This window comes from Cimex lectularius, unplaced genomic scaffold (genome assembly GCF_000648675.2).
Source record: "Cimex lectularius strain Harlan isolate CLEC.00 unplaced genomic scaffold, Clec_2.1 scaffold75, whole genome shotgun sequence".
Classification (NCBI taxonomy): Eukaryota; Metazoa; Arthropoda; class Insecta; order Hemiptera; family Cimicidae; genus Cimex; species Cimex lectularius.
The window spans coordinates 880,015-901,687 of record NW_019392758.1 but is presented as its reverse complement, the minus strand read 5'-3'; the positions used below and the strand labels follow the sequence as shown (position 1 = coordinate 901,687).

At 36.1% G+C, this 21,673-nt stretch overlaps 2 protein-coding genes across 2 annotated transcripts; both read left to right on the top strand.

Moving 5' to 3' along the window:
* The first annotated feature begins 11,129 nt into the window (after nt 1-11,129).
* On the top strand, nt 11,130-11,864 carry LOC106661024 (probable salivary secreted peptide). The gene is made up of 2 exons (XM_014384124.2): nt 11,130-11,416; nt 11,478-11,864. The coding sequence occupies exons 1-2, from the start codon at nt 11,271-11,273 to the stop codon at nt 11,737-11,739; spliced, it is 408 nt and encodes a 135-aa protein (XP_014239610.1). The 5' UTR covers nt 11,130-11,270; the 3' UTR covers nt 11,740-11,864.
* Nucleotides 11,865-17,851: 5,987 nt separating this feature from the next.
* LOC112127056 (probable salivary secreted peptide) lies at nt 17,852-18,514 on the top strand. The gene is made up of 2 exons (XM_024227359.1): nt 17,852-18,144; nt 18,205-18,514. Exons 1-2 carry the CDS (start codon nt 17,999-18,001, stop codon nt 18,464-18,466), a joined length of 408 nt encoding a protein of 135 aa, XP_024083127.1. The 5' UTR covers nt 17,852-17,998; the 3' UTR covers nt 18,467-18,514.
* The last annotated feature ends 3,159 nt before the right edge of the window (nt 18,515-21,673 follow it).

The window sequence follows — 21,673 nt, the reverse complement described above, 5'->3', positions numbered from 1 at the left end:
AACCAGTAAAATGATATTAGAGCTTTTGTCTGCGAGTGGGTATTTGTTTGACCCAAGTTAATGAGTTCTGGTCAAAATGACCCTTCCGCCACATTATCTCTAACCGTTTTCCCTTCTTATGCGGCTCAATTGACAAACCCTGCCCATTTGACTAAAACCCTTTAAATTAGTTTCTAGGTTGTAGTGATTATGAAATTCTCGGGCCGGGCTCGAACTTTCTCCAAGAATCCTGTGGATTGATTGCTTTTTGAAATTAAAATCGCCCCCCCCCCCGGAGAGTAAAGCGGCCGAATTGTCTCGGCAGAGATTATAGGAACAAAGTTTTTATTTTTCAACCTTTTTAATCCAAAACGATTATAATCGGAAAGCATTCCGTTATTCAAGAAGGGTTAATAACTTTTGCAGCTTTAATTGAACCCCCCAAGGTTGATATTACATTTAATAAAGCCGCCTATTAAAGCTACTATTATTTAGAATTAAAATAATTATGCTCTTCCTGCTTACTCTAAATAAAATCCAATATATGTGTGGGGAAGAGAATTTTTTTATAGAGTCATATTTAATTAGTAATAAGTTTTGTTAAAATCAATACTGTATACAATTCACATTTAAGTTATGTTAAAATCAACTTTCAATCAACAAATGACAACACACTTACCCTATGCGACGCTACCGATGTTTGACGCCTGTCCTCTTTTAGTAACACGATTTTCATTGATGATGACGTGAAAATTGAGATATTTGTTGCAAACTCAAAAAGAAAAGATAAAGAAATATGACACCGCTGTACTACACGATATGTTAAAAACAGAACCACCGGACTTTGAGCAATACAAGACATATAAAATGTAGCACACAACCTAGACGAAATGAAAAAAATAAGCAACATCAACCTCAGTGTTATTCATGTAAAAAGAGGTAAAATAATATATTTATTAAATTACAAAAAAAACCACACCAAGTATCACACCCACCATTGGAAAAAGTCGAAACAAGACTGGTACAATTAGCCAGCAGACACAACTCACAATAAAACCTGAAACACACATTACCCGATGCAACGCTGTGCGACGCTACCCGACGTAAATCCAAAGTCCAATTTTCCATAAGGTTGTATTACCCCCGTGCACATCTGCCCAGTGCTGTGCTATGCTACCCTACTCTACGCTCTGCGATCCCCACTGTCCACATTTTCGTCGAGTAGCATCTTGTACAGTCGAAGACAAAAGAACGGGACACTCATATTTTTATTCAAACTACATGTATCATTGTCGTTGTACTTTAATATAAACCAAATTAACCAAGATCATATATTCATTTTTTTTTAAATAGTTGTGTTGGTAGAAAATTGAACAAAACACCGGATACCATTTTTTGATATATTGAATTAAACTAACAATTGATTACACGGTTTTGCTCATACAATTACACCGTTTTCGTCGAGTAGCATCAGAACAGGGCACTCGTATTTCTTGTAGTTTATTTCAAACTATGTATATGTAATTTTGTCGTTATATTAATTACAACATTCTTATTTTAATATAAACCAAATTAAACGAGATCAAACATTCATGAGTTTTTATAACATTATTTAATTATTACAATTAATTACGGTTTTTAGTTGAGATAAAAAAAGTCAATGGCACGAGCGGGATTCGAACCCACGATCTTCGGCTTGATACGCCGCTGCTTTACCACTTGGCTTTGAAAAATGGCAAAAAGGAGGGAAAATTCAAAAGGTGCGGTTGAGATGGGAAGTTGGTGTCCGAGTGGATCGAGGTCACGATAGCTCAAGTGGTAGAACAGCGGCGTATCAAGCCGAAGATCGTGGGTTCGAAACCCGCTCGTGCCATTGACTTTTTTATCTCAACTAAAAACCTTAATTAATTGTAAGATATTAATTGGTCAAGCGGACCACGAAATTAGTGAATTATTTAATTAGGCGGAAAATTTATCAAAACACCGGAATACCTTTATTTAAAACAATTAAACTTAACTAACAATTTATTGCATGGTTTTGCTCAAAATAATGCATTAAGAACAAAAGAGGTGTTGCGATTGTGATAGTGATTATTGTGATACACGCTGTGTGACTGTACGTGACGTGCGCTTGACGTCGCATAGATGTGCACACCCTACCAAAAATGTGACAAGGCGTCGAGTAGGCAAATCCTACTCATGACTCTAACTTTTTCATTTCAACCAAAACCTTACATAAAAAGATTAATTGATTATTAATATTCATTAATGAAGCACGATGGTTGTTCTGTGTGGTGAAATTATACGAAGAGATTAAAAATGAACCGTCAATATGTTTGATTGTCAATAAAATGTGTACAAATTAACAATAAATTCGAAATCATTGCCCATCTAAAAACCCTCTCAAACTTATACCTCCCTGGTTCGTACTCCATTCGATTTATCTACTGAGAACTGCCGGAATTGGAAAAAGATAAAGTTAGGAATTTACAATTGCAACGATTTGTTTGTGAAATATACTTCAGCAGAGCTGAGTTCGCAGTGTTACTTTCATGCAATTTGGATTACAATGTTGGGAACGGAGGAAAGTGGTCTCAGGAGAAGGTAGAGAGTCTTTGAGGCGCAAGCTAACTTGATTTTCACAAAATCACATAGATGTCTATCCACTCCAACCCTCCGACCGTTCATTTCTTTTTTATAATAAGCAGTATCATTTTTCTTCATTGATTTCTCTCACGGAGGCACTACCTTTTACCTTTCTAATTCAATCACGTCATTTTCATTGGACTTTGAATAAAATCTTATTTTAGTCAAAACTAGACTCAGTGGCAGGTTGATTATCACGATTGGTCATCATTTGAAGCAGTATCATATTACAAATTAGGAAGTGACAAATGAATTCTTCCTAACGACAACGCATGATTAATTTTCTAGCATTTGACTACATCACTTTCTTCACATTGACAAATGGACATAAGTATCAACACCGGCCATCGACGGCAATAAGCCGAAACGAAAGTGACCGCTCACAAGACTGAGTTCTGTAAATATTTGACATATTTATAATGAATTTTGACTTCGGAGGAAAACTTACTATCTTGTTCAAACAGTCAATTATCACACACCAACTCGTATCGCAGCACATAAAGACTACATTACAAAACGGTGAAGTTTCCTTCCCATTGTTTAAGAAATTAGATTTTAACAACGACGCCGGTTTAAATTATGTGGAGGATATACTACAAGTACGGTTTGATAGAGTAATAAAAATGCTAATCATACAAAACTTGTACCACTTTGTTTCAAGTTGTGGGGTTTTGTTTATTCTCTCTCTCTCTCTCTCTCTCTCTCTCTNATAATATTTAATATTTACTTTTCCTTTTATTATTTCTTTTTAGTTTATTTTATTGATTGAGTTATGTGCATTATAGGTAATCATAAATATGTGAATATATAATATGTAAATATATTTGCAATTATATTTCAGCTATTATTATTCAATTATATCCTATTATTACATTACTGAAATTAAGTAAATACTTAGAAGAGAGAATTTAGTGACAAAAGAGGCGTTGCGATTGTGATACTGATTTGTGATACACGCTGTATTACTACGTGGCGTGCGCTTGACGTCGCGTAGATGTGCACACCCTACCAAAACGCGGCAAGGCGTCGGGTAGTATCGGGTAGCGTAGCATAGCGTTGCATCGGGTAAGTGTGTTCCCCGCTTAAGTTTTCTGTCTAAAGTTATCCCCAAGTATTTTACCGCGTTTGACCACTCTATGTTTCAATTGTCTACTATTAGTTGGTGATGTAGTGTAGGTCGTCTTTTGGTTAACAAAATTACCTGCGTTTTTTGACCATGTTGATTTGTGTCCACCTGCGGAAATATTTTATTAGTCTATGAAGAGCCACTGTCAGTCGAATTACTATGGCGTCTATTCTCCATGGTGTGACATACAGAGCTCTGTCATCAGCGAACAATGACAACACAGCATTCTCTTTTAAGGAGGGCTTGTTATTTATGTAAATGGAAAACAAGATTGGCCTAGTACAGAGCACTGAGGTACACCCGTAGGCAGACTTCTTTTTTTACACTTTTCATATCCAACATGGACCTGAAAGGTTCGGCCTGTCAAGTATGAGCTGACCAGTCGAATAACATATGGTGGAAATCCATAAACTATTAGCTTATAGAGAAGACCTTCATGCCAAACGGTATCTAAGTCCTTCTCTACGTGTGACAGCAACACTCCGGTATGCTTTTTTTCATTAAATTTTTTTGTGCCGTTGTCGACTAGTCGCGCTAGTTGCGCTGTCGTAGAATGATCCTTTCAAAAGCCGTACTGTTCATTTATTAATAATTGTTAAAAGTATTAGGTTGCGAATACCGACAACTTACTTGTTTCCAATAATGTAGATTTTTTATTTATAAACAAAATCGTTCATTTTCTCGGGGTTTAAATGATAATTATTCCCGTAACCGTAAAACTGTGGAAATAACTAAGCAAGCTATTCATGAATTTTCACAGATTTGTATGATTTTAAATAAGAAAAACAAACTTTTTTGTTTATATTCCGACACATATATAATATATTGTTATAAACTCATGTATCTGTATATTTATGTTTATATCACATATCTATTATGTTATTATAGATAGTATAGAAGAGTATGTGAATGCTGTAGCTTCTTTCGGATTTTGACGGTCAGGTCGTACGGAAAGGGCTGACTCTGCGGAAGTATTTATGTCCAAGGGGCAGGGGGTCGCTTTTCCTTTTATCCCTCCAATTTTATCACCTCGTCCCCGGCCGTTTGAAGACGTTCCCTGTAAAGGCTGTGCCCCCGACTGTCAGTATTTTATGACTGGAGGATTGCCGGAGAATTCTTAGATCGCGTCGGGCCGGTACAGAAATATCGGCTGGATTTCGCCCGCTTGTTCCGAGAGGCTTTTATGGAAAAAAAGGTTTTATAATAATTTGGTTTATTTTTTAATTTTCAAAAGAAAAGCGTACATTTTAATGGGTCTCGTTTCCGTATTTTGTAGTTTTTAATGAATTAATTTTCCTAAGAAACTGCTATACCCGAGTTAATCCAGCGAGAGATTATGCTAACGCTCCGCCTCAAACTCTTATTAGCGAGTCACTCGTTTATTTATGGTATAATTATATTTGCCCACCTTTTAAGCTTTTAGAATTACCAATGAAAAACCCTCCGAAGTTAAGAACGATAGGGTATGCTCATGTTCCACTATTAGGGGAAATTTCTGCTAAGTGAAACCGATGTTCTTACATTTAATGAATAAAACAAAATGGATGAAGAGAAATAACCCATTTTATTGAAATTGGAATAGCGAAGAAAAGTAATCAGTGCTAATAAAAGTCCATATACATTACAATTTGAAACGGTCAGACCGCATTTATAGCGATTGAGTTTCTTCAAAATTGATTGTTTTGTATTACACCATACATTCAAACTTTCATGGTCGTACGGTCTTCGGGAAACCGGCAGACATGTTAGTAGGTTACTTACGCCGAATCGCGTTTTTTATTTTTAAATGTGTGGTGGTAAGTGACCGTTAATCGAGGATTACTCAGAAATCGTGACATGCGGTCTGGTGTGATGTAGGTTTCTGAAAAACATTTTCTTTTTCGTGCCAACGTTTCGATCTTTATTGAGATCATCTTCAGGGCCTGGGATTTATAAACATTGTTCAAATTTCAAATCAGGGCTCAGTGTTTGTGTTCTGTATAATTGTGCCATTCTTGCGTGTCGTGTTGAGAGTGCCCAAATTTATTTTTAAAACTAAATTTTCTAATGTACTCTATAGATTCTCCCTTAAAGCTAGGTTATATAATAGTAACATTTTGATTGAACTAGAACAGAGCTTTCTAAACTTTTTAGTCAGCGGACCCCTTTCACAAAACAAAATCTAGGGCGGACCCCCGGCATTGAAGTATTTAAAATTAGATATTTATTGTATATATAGTAAATTAAAGTTCAATAAATTAGCCTGTCGATTCCTAATTAGGTGATGGAAAGGGATATCAGTATAAAACAAACATTAGATTGACATATTTAACTTTATTTACAAAATCCGGAACACAAAAATCAAATTGGACACAACGGAGTCAATAGGTATATACAACTCGAGGCAAATTCAAAAGTAATTTGATCATTAATGATTAATGAATTAATGGGAAGAGTGAGGTTGTTTTAACCTGGCCAGTTTGAATTTGTTGGGTTTAATGTTTGATCGCTGGAGACTGATGTCGGGTTCAGCATGTAGACAGGTTCCATATTCAGTTTTGGTAGCTGTGAAGATTCGGATTCGCATAAGTAAGTTGAGGCAAATGGAAATTCGTTTAATTTTTTTTGTTTTCCAGACGTCGTCAAAAATTGGACTAAGTATTGTATTCGAAAGTAGATTTCAAAGTGGAGTCTGAACTAATGTATATCAAACATTCGTATTCACTTGGATATGTTATGGTTGGCTTTGTCGACGGTTCGATCACCCGTTTATTGTCATTGCTCTGAAACATTGTATCTCGAGCTGTTGGAAAATAGTGCCCAAAGGACATCTCCCAACTTCGAAAGTGTTCACAATATTTCATCAATCAACGTCGTTCGCAAGCTCCAGTTTGTTTTCTTGTAAAATAAATCATTTAACACAGGAAAACACTCCGCCTATTCGTTTTCAACAGATTCAACCCAAAACTGGTCTTTTCTATTGAAGGCGTGAACATTGTCATTAGCATCGAAAGTTCTGGTACTCTTTCCATTCAAAGATTGGATTGGATACTAGTATGTATAGTATAGTATCTTATACATACTAAAGTATACATTGTTATTGACAACGTTGGCCAATTTGACATTGTGGTCCATCAACAAAATAAGTCTTCAGAACGTAATTCCTGCCACCTCACTTATGTATGTTCTGCTCATAAAATTTAACTAACTATTTATTACAGGGTTTTTCTCATAAAATTTAACTAACAGTTTATTACATGGTTTTGCTCTTAAAATTTAACTAACAATTTATTACATGCTTTTGCTCATAAAATTTAACTAACAATTTATTACATGGTTTTGCTCAAAATAGTGCATTAAAAACAAAAGAGGCATTGCGATTGCGATACTGATTTTTGATACACGCTGTGTGACTGTACGTGGCGTGCGCTTGACGTCGCATAGATGTGCACACCCTACCAAAACGCGGCAACGCGTCGGGTAGCAACATCGGGTAGCGTCGCATAGCGTTGCATCGGGTGTGTTCTCGGCTTTACTATTCTTAAGTAAATCCGTGATTAAAAATGTGGATAGTATTTGTTTGTTTTTCGTTTGTATTTTCTATTTTGTTTTATCCAACTAACAAGAATATATCGGTTAATTTAATTAAAATTAATATCATAAAAATAAATTACAAATATCCCTATCATATTTGAGCAGTTTATTTTATTATTTATCGATTTATTGGTAATAAGAGAGTTTTACAAAAAAAAATAATACCGTGGCTGAAGATAATAGTTGGGGACCGCGGTAGCCGAGTGGTTAGCATGAGAGACTCTCACGCCGCGGTCGTGGGTTCGATTCCCACCGTCGCCTCTGGCCCTTTTTTCACAATAACCCCCCCAAATTTGAACACACATATATGAATTGTCACATGGCTAATAGGCATAGTTCATAACGCAAAAAAAAAAAAAAGAAGATAATAGTTCAATGAAAAAAGTAGATGAAAAAGAAGTCGTAGACTGAGGGAAAAGAAAAGAGTAGTAGAATGTAGCAAAAGAAAAATAAACAGTTAAAGACTGTAAAGGAAAAAAAAATTCGTAGGTCGGGGAAAACGTTTACATTGTGGAAGAAGAAAAAATCGTAGATTGTATCGTATTGGACCTTCGTTGTAATTACACACCAAAAACCACCATGATCCGTCTTGCTCCGATTTTCAGCAAACCCACCTCGATTTAATTTTAAAACGATTTCGGGGACACAGTGCCTCTTAACCCAAAAAGCGCCGTAACCAACAATAGTTGCCTCGTCATGGAGTTAATCAGTGAACTATGATATTTCTTGTTAATTAAGCTTTATCTCCGCCCTGCCACAAACATGTTGTAATTTAAGTGACTAAATATCGTAGGGGCCAGTTTGATGAACGAGTTGCAATTATGTATCTACCAAAGCGTTAGTGATATGCCCAATACGTGCTCTGGGTACGTTATTGCATAAATTGTCTCATGCCTTTAACATATAATTGCTGTAATTAAAAGTCTATACATTACATTTGGGCGAAGGGAAAGTGTACATTATAATTAAAGTTAAATAAAATGATGTATTTTTATAACAAATTATTAAACCGTCAGCAGATTAACCTTATATATTATTTTATTCTAATGGTAATAGTTTTTTCTGACAAATTAACCATTTTTAACTTCAAGTTAATCATTTTAATATCAAACTAACGCATTTTAACTTCAAAGTAACCATTATTTAACTTCATATTAACCTTTTTTAATTTCAAATGAACCCTTTTTAACTTCATATTAACATTTTTGACTTCAAATTAACCATTTTTAGTTTCAAATTAACCATTTTTAGCTTCGTATGAACTTTTTTAAATTTCAAATTAACCCTTTCTTTACAGCATTAAAATTTAAACAAAAACAAATGCATATATGTTATATAATACGTTTAATTTAATAATTATCTATTAGTAACTTGTAAGTGCGCAGTAGAAAGGTATGCATAATAACATTTTCTCCCCCTGTAATAATGCAATTGTTCCTTCCTTTGACCTCAAGAAGCATTCTTTTACAAGCTTTAGTCGAGGGAATATCGGCACTGTCGTAGTAAAGATAAATAAACTTTTTGAAAACTCCAATGTAGGTAGTTTATTTGTTTGTAACTTATATATTTGAGAATTCGTTATGGAGTCTTATCTAAAATAACACACACACACACACACACACACACACACACACACACACACACACACACACACACACACACATATATATATATACCCAACTGATTTTTTTTTCATTTTCTCGATAAAAGAAAATTCTGCTCTTAATTTGTCTCATTGTTTTTATCAATAAATATTTGTTTATGCTATGTTTTAAATTGGGGATATCAATTAGACGTAAACACACTTAATCCTTAATCCAAAACAAGGATAAAGGATTTTTCGATGTTTAATATTTACGGAATTTAATATGTTTATTCAGTCTCACTTGAATTCTGAAGCAATAAACTGTTTAGTAGTTTTCATCTTTGTTTTCTTAATTTCAATCTTTAAACTTAGTGCTGAGGTTGTTGCTCGTGGTGTGGCACTTATTGATGATGGACGTTCCATCAGGTATGCGGCTATTGCCATCGGAGTTCCCTAAAGAACTCTGCGACGTTTTCGAGAAACTGGGCCCTACCATAGAATGCCCGGTTCTGGACGTCCTTGGGTAACAGAACCACAGAATGACCGTTTTTTGACTTTGATAATTTTGCGAAACAGGCAACTTACTGTTGTTGAAGGGACTCATCAGCCCCTGGAAGTTCGAGTGTCCAAATTTCTGAACGCACTGCTCTAAGAAGATTAAGTATGGACTGACGGCTTTTCGCCCCGTAAGAGGAGCGGAATTGACCAGAACACCCGGAGTTGCGCGGCTCGCATTTGCTCGAGGTCTTTGGACGACCGGCTGCACTTTTAACAAATGAATGTAGATTGGCTCTACGATCTCCAGATGGGCGTGAAAGAGTGTGGAGAAGGCAAAATGAAAGGTACAAAGCCTGTAATTTTTCCCAGAGCGCAACCTTTTCAACGTAGCTCAGTGATGGTGTAAGCGGGAATTTCAATGGAGAGTCTCACAGAGTTGGTTGTTGTTCATGGAGGGTCTTTGACGGCCACTCGATGTGTAGATGAAATTTTGGAACATTACGCGTTGCCTATCCTCGATGAAATCAGCGACAATCCTATTCTAATGCCCGTCCACATGTAGCTCGCATAATACAAACGTACCTTCAACAGCATAACATCAGAGTCTTAGCCTAGCCGGCCCGTTCTCCAGACCTGAACCCCATCTAACAATTGTGGGATAACATCAACAGACGAATAAGTGTACATCCAACAATTCCACGATGTTGAAAAGTCTCTTCGTGATGAATGGCCTAACCTCCAGCAAACAGACATTTCCATACTGGTAGAAATTCTGCCGAGGCGTCTTCGAGATGCAATTAAGGCAAGGAGAGGAAATAAGCGATATGGAAATGTCAATTAAAAATCTAAAACAAATTTTATCTGCCCGTTTTAATTATTTTTTTTAATTTTTCATTTTCCCTTTTTTTAAGCAATTTACAATTTTTTTTAACTTTTTTTAAACAAAGACACAATAGTTAGAAAACGTGAAACTTTGATTAATATATAAACATTAATTAATCTNTATATATATATAATATTAAAATTAAATCACGGTATGGCCATGAAGAAAAAGCAAATCTAGTTGTTCCGGCCAGTTACATAATTGAATAATAATAGATGAAATATGATTGCAAATATATTTACATATTATATTTACTTTTCTATGATAAGCTATAATGTACATAACTCAATTAATAAACTAAACTAAAATGAAGTAAATGGAAATAATAAAAGTAAAAGTAAATAATAATGAAGTACATTATATACTAGAAAAGATAATAGTAAAAAACAAAACATATAATAAATGTGTACGGTACATATATATACATACATATATATAACTATAATATTAAATAATTAAATCACGGTATGGCCTTGAAGAAAAACAAATCCAGTTGTTCCTGCCTGGTTTTCGACCTATTTTAAGGTCATCATCAGAGCAAAGTAATGATTAAAGTGTCTGCATATTGGCATAATTAAGTTTTTCATAGTGGATTTCTATTTTTTATTAAAGACCCCTTTTTGCCTTGTACTGTAAGCTGACTCAAATATCCAATTATTGTAAATTGTCTAGATACTTTTATGAGGAGAAAATTTACAATAGGCTAAAAGTAAACTATTTCATGTAAGAATTTGAATAATCGTTCTAATGTGAGATAGTGTTAGTTTCTAATGAAAATAATTATGTAGAACCGATTGATCAGTCATGCGATTTGTTTTTCTATTTCTACCTGTAAAAAATATTTAAGGCAAACATGAGACACGAGATGTTTGAGATGATTGCTGTTATCTCAAAACCTACTCATTGGTTATTCTTACTTTTCCCTTGATAACGGCCGTAATATAAACCAGGTGTCGAGATAAGGAGTTAGTCGAGTGAAAATGTACAGACTATTCGCAAGCACGGCCGTCGGCCTTTTTGTCGCCATCGCGGTCAACGTTCTCGTGCCGCAGCCTGTGGCCGCAGTCTCATGCGGACAGAACAGGAGCCACAACGCTGTCTTCGGGCACAGGCAATCCGGAGATCAGTAAGTCCGAGGTAGTAGGAAGGACATGCCTTTCAGCCAACTTACATTTGTTTTTGCGCAGGTTGCTTTACATGGACCACCCTAAACTTAACTACAAACTGTTGAGAGTGGTCACCTACGACGTCAAATACAGGAGCCCACCGACCCCCCATTACGTCATCACGTATGTCGAAGCTCTCGACCAGTTCACAAACCACAGCGGGGGCTGCGCCTTACTTGAGAAGGGTGGAGTCGGATACGACTTCGTCAAACTTCACCTCAAATCGCAAAGAAACAACGGCCTTGATTTTGTCGTTAGGGTGTATGGAGTAAGACATTGGTAACCTGTAGGTTATTAAATGAACCATTGGCTATATATTTTCTTGTTTTAATCAATTTTATGAGCACAACCATGTAATCAATTGTTTGTTGAACTTGATTGTTTTAAATAAAGTTATTCTGGTGTTTTGATAAATTTTCTGCCTATCATAATTAAATAATTTTTATAAACACTCAATAATTTTCGAACTCATTAAATTTGGTTTTGATCAATTTTCTACCAAAACATTAAAATTAATTTTTTTAAATAAAAACTAACGAATTTTTGATCTCAGTTAATTTGGTTTATATTAAAATAAGTATGGTGTAATTAACATAACGACAACAATACATGTAGTTTGAATAAAAATATGAGTTCTTTTTTCTTCGATTGAACTCGATGCTGCCCGACGAAAATCTGGGCAGTGGGGATCGCGTAGCGTAGAGTAGGGTAGCGTTGCGTGGCATCGGGCAGATGTGCACGGGAGTAATACATGGGGTAACCTTATGAAAAATTGGACTTTGGATTTGCGTCGGGTAGCGTCGCATAGCGTAGCATCGAGTAAGTGTGTTCCCTGTTTTATCTTCATACCGAATATCAATAATATAGTAAATAAATGTAAAGGACTAACAGTTCAACTAGTTCCTTTATTAAATAGAAATTCAACACTTAGTGTTGATAACAAATGGTTATTGTACAAAGTATGGTTAGGGATGGTTAGGGATGGTTACTAGGAGTACCAGTGCTAACGTATGCGGCAGCCGCATGGAACTTCATTAGTGAACCTAATTTTCAAAAGTTGTAAAGAGTGCAAAATAAATTCCTAAGATTTGCCGTGGATGTTCCTAGGAGTTGATACAAGTTTACCTTACATTAAGGATATTTTAAAAGAAATTAGTGCTAAACTTTTCATTAAAAATCTAATGGGTGAAAATTTAGTAATAAGAAAAATAGAACAATACAGTGTTAAACATCAAAAACACAAAAGAATTAAGAACTTATTACATAATTAAAACTAAGCATAACTCAGGGTTAGATTTTCGTAATCCAGTTNAAATCATTTTGGCGTAATATATAAATATATATTATTTATATATTTAAGTCGAGAGGTAAAGTACTACTGCTCGTACTCTTGTTTCTAACATGTAAAGATGTATATACATGTATATGGATAGTAAATAAATAATTTTGACTCTCAACTTTTAACAATAAGAAATGAACCAACATTGAACCGACAGATTTCGGATTAATCGATAATGGGTCTGAAGGTTTTCCAGGATAAGCAAAGGTGCTTATAAAGGCTCAAAAATCATAAATATATTCGTACTTCTTGCAGTTTGACTGTTGATTTTTTAGGAAAAGGAGTTGTCTTTTACAATAAATTGGCATAAATAAATTCAAACAAGATTTTCTCCTAAATGTTTCCCTTGGAAATGCCCTCTTGCTTGTTGAGTCAATAGACTGACGCTAATTTGTCAGGAGTCCGGCACCGATTATCCTGAGTGCCACTTATACCAACTTGGACGATTAGCACTTAAGTAATTATTGGCGTATTGACAACATTTATTTGACAAGTTTAATACTTTTCGATCAATGAACCACTTTGGCCAAAATTTAGACGGTGCCAAGTTGGGAAACCTCAGTGTATCAAATAATGTGCAGAAAGGGATTTTTAACCTGCAGACGATCACGTTACTTTTCAAAGCGTGCATAAAATTAATTACGTTATATAAATATGTACGTTTAAAAAAAAGTTTATACTTATGGATACTCGGAGGTTGTACTGAACCGATCATACCTGAAAAAAATAAGAAGAAAATTAGTAATGATTTTATCTATTATTTAACATTTAAGAGGTTCCAATTAAACCATATTCTATAAGATGGTAGTTTTTGATCAATAATTTTTTTTGTTTTATGAGAAAAAATTTCAACGCTATAAAAATTTAGGCCTTTGGAATGGAGTTTTATCGAACTTTATTTCGGAAAGTTGTCCTAATGTTCGAAGATTACTTTTATGCAGATTTCTTTTTTCTTTTCTTTTCTTACTTACACTCTTTAATCCGGCGCCTTATTATAAGTACCTAAGTCCACCTGTAAGTTTATGTCTGTGATATAATTTCCGACATAAGTTTGATTGTTAAAATAAATTGAAACAAAGAAAACACAATGGATATTATTGGCATTCCATGTATTATGGAATGCTGCCGTTTGGTAGAATATGAGATTTTCTATATTCGGCGAATGATCGGTGAAACAAAGTTCAAACGGCATCGAACAAATTAAGAAAGCAATAACAAGAGAGAGGAAATACAAGCGCCCAGTGATGAATGGGATTGCCGTTTTAATGAATGCTCATTCGTTAATTTGAGAGGGCGAAAACCTGGTGGGTCGTTTACAAGGGTTTGCCAATATTTAAAGGGTTTCCATTATTCGTGATAATAATGAAGAGATGGCTATGCCGCACGTGACCCCGTCCTGGTAACGCCACCTGTCATCCTAAGTCCTTTGGATTTATGCCGTCCCTCCACTTAAATAGTATGAATAACCAAAGACGCCTTTGTCAACAGAACCGGGCCAACGTTAATGCTGTTGCTAATCTTTGGGAATCAGCGGGCAAAGTGATGGGCCATATTACGTCTAATGACCACCTCCCCGGGCCGGGATTATCAACTCCGGCTACCATTCTCCTAATCCAAGAACAATGGATTCAATTGTTATCATTCACGTAGAATGGAAAACTTTTTTCTCTCCCTTTTGGCTTTAGTATAAAAACGTTATATTTCTCGGGTTGGTGAAAATTTATAGAAATGAAAATAAAAAGCAAAACTTTACTTAAAAGCGCATTTTTCTTTAGTTACAATATATTTTTTTTTATTGTATGACGTAGGGAATAATGCTCTCGTCTTAATATCGATGTTAAACACCACCAGTAAATAACTCAACATCAACGTAAATAAGTATGTCCATTTAACCATCGATGGAAACTATCGGATCCTGGAATACAAAAATTACACTCATAGAACACACCAGTAAATAAAAAATACAAATTGGCTTCATTGTATACCCTTAAGTAATCTGATCTATTTGATGCTGGAGCATAAAAGTTAGAAATGGTTGTGAACAGTTCTACGTCTGGGCTGAAAGCCAAGTAGCATTATTTCACCAACTGCAAAAGTAATGAAGCCATTATTTTCTTATAAAGAAAAGATATAGCAACGTTACAAAGATACTATAAACTCCCAAGAAATGTACAATAAGAATAAGCTGTACTAAAGCCCACGTCCGAACCATGGATTATGACGAGGCAGAGCTCATACCAAAAAGATTTACATTTGGCATTACGAGTTTTCGGAACTCAGACCGTCCCACAAAGGAGCATTATTGGTCCCATCCTATGTACAATTTATACTGCTGACCTGCCGATATATCTCAACACCTTCTTTCAACCTATGAGGATGATTTTACTTCCAAATTACTTCTAATTTTATCTCCTAACTCCACCTAACCAAGCTATCTTCAATATCCGGAGCATCCTGAGCTCATTGAAGAATGCTGCAAAACGTGGAAAATGAAACTGAACGAGGACAAATTCACCCAAATTACCTTCTCTCTAAACGAATAGCCTTGCCCACGCCAATATGCTAGCAATAAGGAACTACCGCATTTACACAAGTAAAATGATTAGGGTTATACTTAGACAGCAGACTGACGTGGAATCCTCACTCGAGCCCCAAGCTACAAGAACTAAATAGACGATATGAACAACTACGACTATTTGGGTCTTAGGGACCAGGAGTTTTGGTGGACCTGACAAAGGCCGGTGTTGTGTGCAACCGTTAGTCTAGGTTCATGACCATGTGAGGCATGTTCAGATACTGTGGACTCGGTAGACTGGGCAGCGGAAAAAGGGACTCGTGCAGCAGGTAGCCGGTAGCGAGTAGCCAAGCTAGCCGTTGAGAAAGCGAGAGGTGATGCTGCGAGTGTCCTCGCTGTTGAGCTGATGTTGCGTCTTGTTCCAAGTGAATAGTGAGAATCTCCAGAACGCGGGCAGCCCCCCTGCTTACATTCCATACTACACCATCGCTCCACGGCTGCAGTGTGGAGGGCAAATAATAATAAAAATATTGCCCCACATTTCTTCATTGCACTGCGTAGGGTTAATACGGGTATTCATGATGTTTATTAGATGTTAACTCGTGTTAACTCGAATGGACAAATGTCGAGTAAGATCGTGAATGTCCCCTTCTTTTCGTAGCATGTTAAACGTTAATTTTTACAGAATGCTGCGTGTGGCGACTGGTAGAACCAAAAATAAAGATATAACTACTGTCCTTGAAGGCTTGTGGTTTTCTTTTGTGCTAAATTGTAAAATGCCAGAAATTACTAAAAAAGGAAAATTAATCAACTCTTTTATTCAAATGCTATCTAATGAATGACACGCTTCAATTCGTGCCGACATACCTAACTTGCATCCTAACGTCTAACAATTCTACAACTTTATAGGATGGGGTGTATCTACTATGAATGAGAGTATAAGGACAGTTCAAAAATTAATAAAAGAAATTTATTGTATATAGTATGTCTCATGTGTTGTGTGTCTATATGTTTGTCTGAGTGCATGTATTTATTAGAGTGAATGGCGAGGGGTGAGGGTGAAATATAACATCATCATCGCCCCTCGAACGATGAGAGCGTATGAGTATGTGTTCGGGGTCGATGGCGGAATATTTATAAANAAAAAAAAAAAAAAAAATGCATTGGTCAGATTTATTTAATGCGTATTTAAGAATAGAAATACGTGTAAACAAAAAGCAGCTGTTAAATTCATGGCTGCCATGTTGGTTACCTACGCCCTAACGGATAGCAATGTCACTACATCTTCGACTTAACATCTAACATTTGCCCTTCTCTGTTACTTCGAGCAATGTGAACTATCCTTCAAGTCTGTCATCATTTTTCTAGGTCAAACTCTACCTAACAGAGTTAACCGGGTTAACACAAAGATCATGAATATTTTTAGTCTACGTCTAGCGTTCGAAGGTGTTTCCTTGCAACACTAGGTTTTGCCCACGCGAAAACATTCAATATTATTGCACAATATACGTATTGTGCAATGTGATTATAGGTTAGAGTCTTACTTTCCAAGTTGAACGACTTCTATTTCATAATGATTAAGTTGTATGCTGTTAAAGGATGTTTTTGTTCACACGTTTCAATGAAAATTTATTAAATTTTGATTGAAAACCTTTCTTCTTTCTTATTCACTGTTCTAGTCGTCTGAGAGCCAGTTGGATTCTTTTTCATGTGAAAAATACTACAGATTAAATCATATCACTAGATTCAAGTGGTTTTAAGAAATTAAAAATACTTGAAAGGTATGATCATTGCTCAGAATAAGTATGTTTTAATGAAAGAGATATCAATTATCATGCAAGGTACAAAAAATGAAAAATATAAAAGAAGACTTTAGACTGATTTATATATATATATACTACTATATATCTTTATTCTTTAATATATATACAAAGTTTACAATTTGGCAATATATCTTGCAAAACAAGAAAGGCGTTCCCCATGGTTTAAAAACGTCTGAGGGAGTCTAGCACATAAACTTAAATGACTAAAATTCTCTTAGTAATTATAATTAGTATTTACGAAAGGAATATATATACTTTCTTCAAAAATTGCAATAATGTAATAATAAAACATAATTGAATAATAATAGCTGAAATATAATTGCAAATATATATATATATATATATATATATATATATAATATGAAATAATTAAATCTCGGGATGGCCTTGAAGAAAAAGCAGATCTAGTTGTTCCTGCCAGGTTTTCGACCTATTTTAAGATCATCATCAGGGCAAGATGATTAAAATGTTAAAATTTTTATTAAAGACCGGCTCATGCTCAACATTCCCCTAGACTGTAAGCTGACTCAAATATCCAATTATTGTAAATTGTCTAGATACTTTTATGAGGAGAAAATTTACAATAAGCTAAAAGTAAACTATTTCATGTAAGAATTTGAATAATCGTTCTAATGTGAGATAGTGTTAGTTTCTAATGAAAATAATTATGTAGAACCGATTGATCAGTCATGCGATTTGTTTTTCGATTTCCACCTGTAAAAAATATTTAAGGCAAACATGAGACACGAGATGTTTGAGATGATTGCTGTTATCTCAAAACCTACTCATTGGTTATTCTTACTTTTCCCTTGATAACGGCCGTAATATAAACCAGGTGTCGAGATAAGGAGTTAGTCGAGTGAAAATGTACAGACTATTCGCAAGCACGGCCGTCGGCCTTTTTGTCGCCATCGCGGTCAACGTTCTCGTGCCGCAGCCTGTGGCCGCAGTCTCATGCGGACAGAACAGGAGCCACAACGCTGTCTTCGGACACAGGCAATCCGGAGATCAGTAAGTCCGAGGTGTAGGAAGGACATGCCTTTCGGCCAACTTACATTTGTTTTTGCGCAGGTTGCTTTACATGGACCACCCTAAACTTAACTACAAACTGTTGAGAGTGGTCACCTACGACGTCAAATACAGGAGCCCACCGACCCCCCATTACGTCATCACGTATGTCGAAGCTCTCGACCAGTTCACAAACCACAGCGGGGGATGCGCCTTACTTGAGAAGGGTGGAGTCGGATACGACTTCGTCAAACTTCACCTCAAATCGCAAAGAAACAACGGCCTTGATTTTGTCGTTAGGGTGTATGGAGTAAGACATTGGTAACCTGTAGGCTATTAAATGAACCAGTGACAATATAGTTTCTTGTTTTAATCAATTTGTAAAAACCCCTATGCAATGTTAAAAGTGCTCGAAATCCTCCTCACCGTATTTGGTACGCATGTACATGAAGCTGGATCGTCTGTGTATCTTGGTCCTCTTAGTTTCGCTGGTTTTGCCTGTCAGAAACGTTTCGACGTGGGGTGTTGGGTGCATTTATCAATCCACGAAAATGCTTCACAGTTCTGATGATGTTTTAACTATAAAGCACCAATACAAATATCCAAAACATTTTTTCGAAATCAGTGAGAAATGTAAACCCCAATGATCGGAAACGATCAAACAAACTTCAATTATTTTTTTTAAATACGTGCAAAAAGAAGTCAAAAGATCCAATTTCATAGTCTGCGTAGAAATGTACATCGTATTCATTATAAATACACGTAAAATGGAGGAATCTTTCATAATAAAACTTCTTAAAAAGACAAGTGGAAGATTTCATTATTTCATGATTTCCATAAGTAACGATTTCCGATGGTCGTTTTTATCAGCCTCTAAAATTCGAATTTCAGTAGGCAATGTGGATCAGGGATGAGGCCACATATTCATATTATTTTCAAAGTAAGGAAATCTCAACCATACTAATTTTATTATTAATTTAACAAAAGTGGTGGGATCCTTGGTGAGGAAAAACTGTGTTAATATGGGTCCAAATGTTAATATTCCCTATGATGCCAAAAAATGTACCAACTATAGAATTAATGTCAGACATAGACATGGCGGTAGCTGAAGTAAGGGATCAAAATCAACAGGTTAAGAGCAGAGGCGGTTAATATCGTATAAAATGGTCTATACAAATTTGAACATACTCGGGGAGAAAAAATTATTTGTTAGTATTGGTTGTCAAAACGAAGAAATTCATAACGGATGAATTGTTAATTACTATGGCAGATAACTGTGGCTAATCGGTGATTGTTACGAAGGACATGAGGTTCCGAACTACTCGGTCGTCCTTAAAAGGACAATGAGGATCTTTACGTTCGCACCTGGCCGATTAGGCCTTATCGGACGTTTTGATCCTCAAGATGAGAGTTGACGCACTTCCGTATACGACTGACGGGTGTTCCAGCCGCAGCGTTGGCGTAGAGGCCGCCCCAGCCCTGAGGGGCTAAGACAAACTAGCTCCCCGCTTGCCCATTCCGAGTGGTCGGGTTCATCAGACCGTTTGCGGCGCATAACGGACTACCCAAGGTGGCTGAAAGCATCAGCCTGGTCTCCTGCGCACTCCCTAGATAGAAAAGGCCACTCAATCTCCGATCCTCCCGGATGCGCTCCGACCGCGGTTTTGTTTAACGTGGAATTGCTAACCACCCCCTAGAGGAGACTGCCTTCGGTAAAGGACGCCATTCGTGTACATTACATACTTCGAGCAGGCACAACCGACCACTATCCATCCTCATCCGCCACTTCTCACGTATTCGAGGGACTCGATCAGCGTAGTCTGAGCGTTCTCAACGCTATACGCTTCTTATTCCGTGAGGCCAGGTTTGTAACGATGGTCATACACAAGTGATCGGGCGGAGGTCACAGTTAGAAGAACAGCCCCTTCTCTAAGTTCCCGCCAGGGGCGTCGCCAGGAACCACTACGAATCCATTCCCAATGTAGCGGGGGATGGACTTTGGAATATTTCTGCTACCCCGTAGTACAGATGGTTATGCACCCTCCCCCGTCTATGCAGACAGGATCTGGTCCCCTAACCTATGTGTGCCTCTGATAAAGCACCCGCCGTCCCCTGCCGACCCGGAGGCCGACAGGAGTACAGCATATGCTTTAGAGAGGTTGCCAAGCCTTCAAGGCTGCACCATTATTACGAAGGACAATTACATTAACATTATAATCAAGGAATGTCCAAAATGTTAAATGATGAGATCTATACAATTTGAGCAGAGATCTCTCACAACATTTGGAAAATCTTTATAAAAAGCTAGTGGATGAGTTGTTTAACATAAAAATCATTGATAAAAAGGCATTTATGCGTTAAAGGCACATAATTCTGAAGCTCCAAAACTTTATGAACTTCCTAAGCCTCACAAACCAAATGTTAATTACAGACCTATTGTTAATGGTGTGCGTTCTCCTGCCTTTGCTATACCTAAATTAATATCAAAAATACTAAGTAATTAGACGACCTATATAAAAAATATAATGTTAAGAATTCTTTTGAGTGTACAAATTGTGTTAGCACATTAAGCATAGAAAATGATGAAATTATGATCTCGTTCGACGTGAAATCTCTGTTCACAAGCATACCACTCGGTCTTATTTTTTTTTATATTGGACTTAAAAACTTTATGTGATTATATATCCCTTATCCCTTTTGACACGTTGCTTAAGACTTTGGAACTAACGGAGTTGAGAAATTAGTTTCAATTTTCAGATACATACTATGATAGAATTGATTGAGCAGCCGTGTGTAATTGCTTGTCTATCATTCTTGCTGACTTGGAATGACTTGATTGACTGGCTGATTCCTCAATGTACCATTGAGCTAAAAGCTATAAAAGTATTTTGATGATTTGTTTCTGATAATTCCAAGGGAATTTTTGAGTTAACTCTGGAGATGTTCAATTCCCATCACCCTAAGATCAAGTTCACATGTGAAGAGGAGATACGTGTGATGTTAGCATATCTCGATATAACGTTAAATCCTTGTGGTTCCAATATACGGATTTTAAGTTTTAATTCTCATCATTCAAGGAGGACCATAATTAATGTAGCACGTAATATACTTTAAGGTATATTCAAATGTATCTGTAATGACTATATTAAACAATTGCAATTTAAAGCCAAAGACGTATTGTTAATTGAAACGTTACTCTCGAATTTTAGCATATAGAATTGCTAATGAAAGGTTAATATATAATGTCCGTAATATGATGTGTACAGGACCCGATAAGAATGTACATGACAACATAGTTGTAAGTACTAATTAAATATTTAAAGAACTTATATTTGTTGTCATGTTAATTGTTGCAGATTCTAATTTGTTTATTTTTTAATGATTGAACCATCGTTTAACCTCGTTATGAAATTACTTGTAGATCATGAGATGTGGTCTGGTGTGATGTAGGTTTCAGAAAAACATTTTCTTTATCGTGCCAACGTTTCGATCTTTATTGAGATCATCTTCAGGGCCTGGGATTTATGAACAT

Coding starts and splice junctions, on each gene's coding strand:
- LOC106661024 (XM_014384124.2), top strand. CDS start 11,271: ATGTACAGACTATTCGCAAGCACGGCCGTCGGCCTTTTTGTCGCCATC. Junction 11,417..11,477: donor CACAGGCAATCCGGAGATCA/GTAAGTCCGAGG, acceptor GTTTTTGCGCAG/GTTGCTTTACATGGACCACC.
- LOC112127056 (XM_024227359.1), top strand. CDS start 17,999: ATGTACAGACTATTCGCAAGCACGGCCGTCGGCCTTTTTGTCGCCATC. Junction 18,145..18,204: donor CACAGGCAATCCGGAGATCA/GTAAGTCCGAGG, acceptor GTTTTTGCGCAG/GTTGCTTTACATGGACCACC.